This window comes from Guillardia theta (genome assembly GCF_000315625.1).
Source record: "Guillardia theta CCMP2712 unplaced genomic scaffold GUITHscaffold_47, whole genome shotgun sequence".
NCBI lineage: Eukaryota > Cryptophyceae > Pyrenomonadales > Geminigeraceae > Guillardia > Guillardia theta.
Genome location: NW_005434627.1, coordinates 220,298 through 228,188, shown reverse-complemented (window position 1 = coordinate 228,188; position 7,891 = coordinate 220,298). Strand labels below are relative to the sequence as shown.

General features: G+C 52.6%; 3 protein-coding genes across 3 annotated transcripts in view; 1 reads left to right on the top strand and 2 right to left on the bottom strand.

The window, feature by feature from the left end:
- Window positions 1-1,742: 1,742 nt before the first annotated feature.
- Window positions 1,743-3,974, bottom strand: GUITHDRAFT_110695 (hypothetical protein; the record flags this gene model as incomplete). The annotated part of the gene is made up of 16 exons (XM_005830204.1): window positions 1,743-1,802; window positions 1,858-1,931; window positions 1,981-2,071; window positions 2,118-2,156; window positions 2,206-2,288; window positions 2,343-2,396; window positions 2,453-2,484; window positions 2,534-2,609; window positions 2,672-2,735; window positions 2,900-2,964; window positions 3,018-3,088; window positions 3,324-3,508; window positions 3,559-3,594; window positions 3,653-3,713; window positions 3,778-3,908; window positions 3,951-3,974. The coding sequence occupies 16 exons, from the start codon at window positions 3,972-3,974 to the stop codon at window positions 1,743-1,745; spliced, it is 1,146 nt and encodes a 381-aa protein (XP_005830261.1).
- A 1,601-nt stretch (window positions 3,975-5,575) lies between these two features.
- On the top strand, window positions 5,576-7,091 carry GUITHDRAFT_110694 (hypothetical protein; the record flags this gene model as incomplete). The annotated part of the gene is made up of 8 exons (XM_005830203.1): window positions 5,576-5,623; window positions 5,673-5,744; window positions 5,795-5,838; window positions 5,885-5,946; window positions 5,995-6,134; window positions 6,338-6,766; window positions 6,937-7,004; window positions 7,052-7,091. The coding sequence occupies 8 exons, from the start codon at window positions 5,576-5,578 to the stop codon at window positions 7,089-7,091; spliced, it is 903 nt and encodes a 300-aa protein (XP_005830260.1).
- The window catches only part of GUITHDRAFT_153311 (hypothetical protein), a 3,467-nt gene continuing 2,661 nt past the window's right edge, over window positions 7,086-7,891 (bottom strand). Inside the window, exons 15-17 of the mRNA XM_005830202.1 lie at window positions 7,583-7,587; window positions 7,390-7,452; window positions 7,086-7,338 (exon numbers count right to left, since the gene is read on the bottom strand). Coding sequence (XP_005830259.1) covers window positions 7,267-7,338; window positions 7,390-7,452; window positions 7,583-7,587 — 140 coding nt within the window. The 3' untranslated portion in view covers window positions 7,086-7,266. The remainder of the gene's footprint in view (window positions 7,339-7,389; window positions 7,453-7,582; window positions 7,588-7,891) is intronic.

The window sequence follows — 7,891 nt, the reverse complement described above, 5'->3', positions numbered from 1 at the left end:
CTCCCTCCCTCCCTCCTCCCGTCTTTCCAGACCGCGAGGTTGAACGCTTCTCCTCTGCTGCTCACTGGCAGGTGCGACGTCTTTGCGTCTCCTCCTCTCTCGCTTCTCTTGCTCAGCTCCTCGTTGCCGACAGACCTAATAGACTTGTGTGCGTGAGAACTATGAGAAGATAGGAGGAGAACGAGGAGGAGGAGAACGAGGAGGAGGAGAACGAGGAGGAGGAGAACCAGGAGGAGGAGAACCAGGAGGAGGAGAACCAGGAGGAGGAGAACCAGGAGGAGGAGAACCAGGAGGAGGAGAACCAGGAGGAGGAGAACCAGGAGGAGGAGAACCAGGAGGAGGGAGGGAGGGGTTTTACAGTGATTGAAGAGAAGGAGGAGGAGGAAGAGGCAGGTCGTCTCCTCTCCATCATCATCAAGTGAATGTCCTCCTTGAACTGTTTCTGCATGCGCGTCAGAGACGGGAAGAAGGACGAAGGGGAAGGGAACGACGATATTGATGGTGCTGTGATCGTGGTGGTGATGGTAGTGGTAATGATGATGATGTTTCACTGACCTGACTTGCACCTATGAAGTTTGACCTTGCATGTTGATTGTTTGCTAGACAACCATCAGTCCAAGACGCCTCCAGCAACCCTCGAGGAACCATCTTCCAGCTTGGATCGTCCGCTGACTGCAGGTCGAGTTGCATCTGGTGTGACGTTATGAGGCAGCGAGGAGAGGAGAGGAGGGGAGGGGAGAGGAGAGGAGGGGAGAGGAGGGGAGAGGAGAGGAGGAGAGGAGAGAGGAGGTTGCAGCTGAGGACATTCACATCGCAAGCAACTCACTTCTAGCCTTGGCCTTGTGCTGATCGTGTGTGAAGAGGTTTCTTTCAAGGTGAGATATCTTGAAACTGAGATCCTTTACAAGCGATGGATGAGAGACATATATAAGGAGAAGTCGAGAATCTCACAGAGTCTGAGCTGCTCGAATCATAGTCGTCTCGTCTTCTTCCCATGTGGCCGGCTCGAATCCAATTAGACATGTCTGCCAGAAAGTCTTCATCATCGTTGTCATCCATGAATGTCAAATTTATCTTTTTGAGAAACCATCGTAATCAACTTGATCTTCATGCATGTACGATAGGTCTTCTCTCCCTGACTACCAACCAAGGTCGAACTACACGTTTCTCTTCCCTTCAACTCAGCTTCTCCACCATCTCCCCTCCCGTCCCCTCCCGTCCCCTCCCGTCCCCTCCCGTCCCCTCCCGCCGTCTTCGTCATTTCTGGTCCGTTGAAAAATGTTTCCCTCCAAAAACCCAACCAACACCCAACCAACCAGCTAGTGACGTACTAGCTGGTTGGTTGGGTGTTCAACTTCCGACTCGGCGGCGCCCGGTGAGGCTCCGGCAGAGTGACTCCGACTCAGCTGCCCGGCCAGACCGCGGCGGCGTTTGCCAAGTTGCGGCCTGCCACCGGGGGTCGGGTGCCGTGGCGCAGTGCGGCAGCTCAGTCCAGATCCGGGGCCCGAGTACGGCGGCCCCCGCGGTCCTGGCACCGTGCCAGGGCACTGCGGCTGTACTTGAATGACAAGTTTCGGGGTGGGACTCGAGGTCCGAGTGGCCAACTTGGCAACCGTGAACAACTCAAGTAGTACAGAGGGAAGCATTGAAGTTGGAACCCTTTGGCATCTATTCACGAGCAATACCCGATCGCAAAAGGATAAGGGGGATCCTGGCACTGAGTGGCTAAGAGACTGAGAGACTCATAGGCTCGTTGTTGGCATGATATGCCGGGCAGGCTGCATTCCAGGGATGGCGAATGGCTGAACACCATGACATCAGCTCAGTCTACCCAGACTCTCGATCCTTATGTCTTACCGGCATGTGCCCCATCATCGGCTGTGGAGGCTGTGGCAGAGGGACACAATGCCCGAGCATGGGATGAGGAGGAACTGAAACTACTCTTTGAGCATCGGAGAAACCAAGATCCTCGGCGTTTACCTGACGGGGAGAGAGGGAACTCTGGAGGAAATTGATTGGCCTGTCCCTTGCTCGTGGTCTTCGGAGAGACATGGAGGTATTTGCCGTTCACCTACGCCAAGCTCTCAGCCACTCCAAATCATTCGAGCTTGATTTACTTGTTTTCCGTTCAAAGATGACATCGCTAATACAGCATCCTGTGTAGAGCAGGTCAAGTGCTTTCAGCAAATGTGTTATAGTACTTACATGCGCATGTACAAACTTTACAAATCCAAAACCACGGCTATTTCCATTCTCATCTCGCATAACACGTACGCTAGTTATAGCACCTGAAATTCAAGAATCAGAATTGAGGGCACGATAATTGAATCGGATTGAAGTACCAAAAGGTGCGAAGTTCCGATACAAGAAGAGATCATCCGCGTCCGAAGGCAGCTCTGTTTCACTCACATCAGATGTCTCGGAGGCCTTGGAGCCAGCAGCCATGCTCTACCATTTACATAGAGATTGCAGATCTCTGGCGCTCTGGGTAGAATGTGAGTGTCAAAACGAATCATTGGAGTATTAGGCCCACCTGGCCATTGGGGGGCCATGCAAAAAGGGCGGAGCTCTGAACGGATCTTGCATTGCCATAATAGGCATAGGATAGCCTTCAATACCCACAGAGAAACTTCTGTCAAATCCAAACGTACGGATAATTCTGTGCCCTTACCATCGCCCATATGTGGAGAAGCGGCAAACCTTTCATTCCGTTTCAAATTGTTTTTTCTCTTGTTCTGAGCAAACATCGACAACGGTCAAAGGAATCTATGGGAAGATGATCAAAACTAGGCACTACCTGCTTCTCGTCCGGGCTGTCGGCATATCGGACTACCACTGGCCCGGAGCACCCCTTTTGTGAGCATTTCAATACACGATAAGATTTAACATTTGTGACAACCTCAAGGATCTTCCCATTCAATTCCGATATTGCCCATGAAGCCTGTCCTGAATTCTCCATACGGACTGTGGGAGCAAGGTTTACCACGGAAATATGAAATTGGAGTTAAAAATCTTACCCAGGGCCTTCCCCGTTGACCCAACTCCTGGTCTCGAAAGAATCTTGATGTCCATCACATTGCCCAAGCGACTGTCACAAGACGAGAAGTCAGTCAGGACATGCAGCATTCTAGCCTGGAGGCAGCTTGCCTAAAAATTGGATAGATTTCATCATGTGTGAAGGAAGGCGGGAGCCCCTTCAGCCAAGAGTCATTAAGAATGTCGAACACGGCTCGTCCGCATGTCAGAATACCTTGATATAGAGATTGTCAGAAGGACATTGATCACCAGGAGGCTTGTCCTGTGCAAGAACGGGCAAAGATTACTAACACTCTCGAGTATAGGACAGTTGCCAAACCTCTGCATCTGCATCTGCAAATTTCACCATGAGCTTCTTCCCTTGTAACTCTGTGTTGTTCAAAGCCTTCCAGATGGGCATGTCAACGACACCATATCCTGCATTGCAGTATCTGACCTGTATGGCGGCTTGTGCGGATTCGATCTCGACGAACTGCAGGTACGCTAGTGAGCATGCACAACTACTTGAGAGCACGCCGGGACCTTGACAAACCCAAAGTTTCTGCTCTTCTTTGTTGCCTGCGAGAGACATGATCACATAGACTGTAGAAAGAAAAGCTTGAGCTTGAGTCGCTACCTGATCCAGCATGACGCAAGCTGACTTGATCAAACCATGGTCTTCGAAGAGCTCCCTCAACCTGCATGATGAAGCATCGAGAATCCGTCAGAGAGATCGGGAGGGGAGGATCAAACGAGACGTACGAGTTGTCGTCCATGTCGTCCGGGAGATTCTTCACATACACGTTGCTATGAGGGGCTTGCATCGAGGAGGGCGACGTGTGCTGCGAGCCCGAGACTGCTGACTTGGCGTCTTGATCCATGAGCAATGTCTTCTGACTCCAGCAGGGAGGACGGGAGCTAACGAATCAGAACACCTCTGACTGACAGTTAGGCACCATGGAGCACCAGAAACGCACTGCAACGGCACCTTCCGGCTTGTTTGAGGAGATCCGCCCCCTCAAATTTCAGCCCCGATGAGCAGCCGTCGGTCAGGGCAGGAGCGTGGGGGCTCTGGGAGCTGTGAAGCAGACGTGTACGTCGAAGAGGAGAGAGGAACCGTGAGAGAAAGGGATGTCCTCTCCTCTCCTCTCCTCTCCTCCCCCCCCCCCTCCCCCTGCCCTCCCGCGGTTGCTGAGGACGAAGCGGCTGCGGCGCCTCTGCGGCGAACGAGCGAGAGTGCTAAAAATGCAATGTAAAATTACATATTAATTTTAAAGCTAAGACTATAACTTGAAAATAGCATCTCTGGTAGTGAGTTAATTCCTAAACGATGAGTTTAGACGTTGTTTGGACATAATGTAGCTGCTTGTTATATATTTTATCGAAGGCTTTGTACCAGAAATAATCTCCTGGCTCTTATTGTAAACACCATAATAGATGTTCTCGTCCTATAAATATATATAGTTATTTTTCATTTGTACCACAAAATATACTTATAAATTATGAATCATTGTATAAGGTTATGCGACCCGAGGCTGACATCACCCCGTTTCCCAAGTTCATTTGTCACCACCCCTACTCCTGTCCTATACCCCTTCTTACTACCCCCCTATTCCTCTCATAGTACCCCCATTGATATGGGGGTCATTAAATCATCTGAGGGGTAGGGTTATACCATACCCCCCCTCGATCGTATGAGCTCTACCCCCATCTCCAACACACCCACCGCCGACGCAAGATCACCCCTACCCCCTAAATACCTTTTGATCACCCTCATTTTGACTGAAACTGAAGGACCTTGACCGGAGGTACCCAGGCACATGGGAGGTATGACCCTTCCTCAGATACTACCCCTACCCCACCTCTGTAGACCCATTGATCTACCCCACCCCCAACCTCAGTGGCGTTCTGGTTTAGTTCAGATTGAACTACCACCAGTCAAGCAGACCCGCCTCAATATATTTGGTAATGGATGAACTGATTGTATCAATATTTCAAACTTCAGGGGAAATCTTTCAAATCAGTCGATCACAAGCAATGGCGGGCATGTGCCCTTCTCGATAGGAAGCAGGAGGCAGACGATGATGAGTACGAGACGAGCAGAAGAAGAGAAGCAGCAGCACTAGCAGCAGCACCACCACTAGCAGCACTAGCAGCACCACTAGCAGCACTAGCAGCACCACTAGCAGCACCACTAGCACCAACACCGCCACTAGCACCACTAGCAGCACCACGAGCAGCACCACTAGCAGCAGCAGCAGCACCACCACCACCACCACCAGGCAGGCAGGCAGCAGGCAGGCAGGCAGGAAAGACATGATGCCGGGATAAGGTATCGTTGAGTGTAAACATCACAGCAGGAAAAGGGCACAGAAGGATTGTGGTCAGGCCTGCAGTGAACGAAACAATCAGCCGAAGGGCAAGAGTGAAGCATGCTGGAAATAGAGAAACCGTCGTCGCTATAGCATTAGTTGCCTTGCATGCTCTCTGCTCCCACGGCGAGAGGTCGTTGGTGGTACGTCTGCTCCTGACCAACCCATCGCCGCTGCAGGAGTTCGGCATGCCGGCATACATTGTTGTACAGTGTTATCAATGCGGGCTGTTCCAGGTTCGTGCTCCTCCACCAGCTGTGATGTGCTGAGCGTGCAAGGGAGCAGGTGACGCAAGAGAAGAAATCGACGAACAAGTTTGTGTGCCCGGTCTGTAACGAGAAGCAGTCAGTGCGCAAGGTAGCGAAGGAGGGCAGGAAGGGCTTCTGCTGCTGATCCTTCCCCCTCAGATCTTCGCCCAGAGTGAGATAGCGAGGGATTGTCGACAAGTGACGTGAGTGTGCGACAATGGCGAAAGCAAAGGATGAGCGACACGGCAGGCAGGAGCTGAACATGACGCGAGGAGAGGTGGTGGAGAGGCTGGAGGTGACGAGCGGGAATGGTGCTCACGTTGCTCGAGGGAGGGGAAGGGATCTGACGAGGACGGCAGTCGTGCGGAGGGAGGAACAACAGCGGGAAGTCGCCGCGCCTGCTGAGAGTCGTTGGAAGGATTTCGTGCAGGAGCAAGAGGAGGAGCGGGAGGAGGCGAACGATCCCCTGGAAGACTTGTACGTCACCTGCCTACCAGAGGTGAGTAATGAGAGGAGGAGGCGAGTCAGTAGGGCAGGTAGGGAAGGGGGGGGAAGGGGAAAGAAGAGGAGCGGGTGGCGGGAAGGAGCAGCAGCAGCAGCAGCAGCAGCAGCAGCAGCAGCAGCAGCAGCAGCAGCATCAGTGGGTGGCGGGTGGCGGGAGGGAGGAGGGTGAGAAGAATTTGTGTGATGATTGGATCTCAGAAGAGCAAGAAGAGGAAGAGCTCGGGTGGTGATCGCCGTCATTGCGATACATCGGAAAATCAGCCGGCCAGACCGAAGAAGATGTCGAGCGGCAACATGAGATCTGGCGAAGGGAAGCTAAGCAGCAGCAGCAGCAACAACAACAACAACTGGAATCACAACAACAACTGGAATCACAACAACAACAGCAACAAGAATGGTGATAGCAACATCAGTATCAGCAGCAACAGAAATAATAACAACAACTGGAACCTTCAAAGGGACAACAAGTTGGAGAGGACCGATGTTGAGGACGAAGAGCAAGAGAACGGCTGGGGCAACTCTTCTTGTCGGAGGGAGAGCAGGAGACCCTCCGAACAGCAACTTGCCGCTTCCATCGTGCTCGAGATGTCCAACGATGAGCTACGGCAAGACAAGAGCAGCGAGCATGTGAGAACGAAAGGGGAGGGAAGAGGAAAGAGGAAGGAGTGAGCAAGAGAACGAGAGGATAGGTGGAGGCAGAGCAAGAGCAGGGGAGAGGGGAGGAGGGAAGGGGAAGGAGGGGAGAGGGGGGAAGGGAAGGGAAGGGAAGGGAAGGGAAAACGCTGAAGTGCTTGCAGATGAGTTGGGCGGAAGCAGCTCGACAAGTTGGTCACACCAAGATGGAGGAGGAGGACAAGAAGAGGAGGTGAGACTATGAATTTGCTGCTTGCTGGGGGTTAACATGAAGCTCAGCGAAGTCCCGATGTCGTCAAAGTGGTCAAAGTTTATGTGAAGGTTTCAAACGAACCCCTTCTATTTGTATGATAACATCTTGTTGCTCAGAAACATGCCGATATGCACAAACAAGCAGCGATACACACTGCACTATTTCTCTTCTCTCCCTCCTCCTCCACCACTCTCTCGCTCCCTCTGCTTTCGTCCTCCTCCTCCCGCTCGCTCTGCTCCCGTCAGCAGTACGCGTTGTAGATACTGCTTGCTCCCCACCAGTCGCTCGGGCAATCCGCCTTGCCGTCCTCCCACTGCCAGGCAAGTCAGCGAGGAGGAAGAGGATAGGGGAGGACAGGAGTCACCGAGCGGTGGAGGAAACGATGCATGCTCTGCAAGAGCGGCGATAGGCAGAGATAACCCAGCGCCTGCAAGAACATCAGCAAGAGACTTTGGAGGAGCACGAGGACGAGAAAGAGGGGAGGGAGAGGTAGAGAGAAGAAGAGGAGAGACGAGGATAGTCTGCTGAGGTGGCGGGGCAGGACGAGGTTGTTCAACTTCACCTTGTCGAGAATCCCCAGAGTGACGACGATGGTTCGGAGGAGACACTGAAGAAGATGATGAGACGACACGAGGAGAAGCCAAGGAGAAGGGGAGGGAGAGGAAAGACAAAGGGGGAGGAGGGGGAGGAGGAGGGGGAGGAGGAGGAGGAGGGGGGAGGAGGAGGAGGAGGAGGAGGAGGAGGAGGATCTCATCAGCACTCGCTATCTCGGATCTATACGGAGCCTTCCACATGATCGCTTTACTCTCTTGCACTGAGTCTACGATCAGTCCGATCTCTTCCAACTTCTTCTTCAGCTTGTCCTC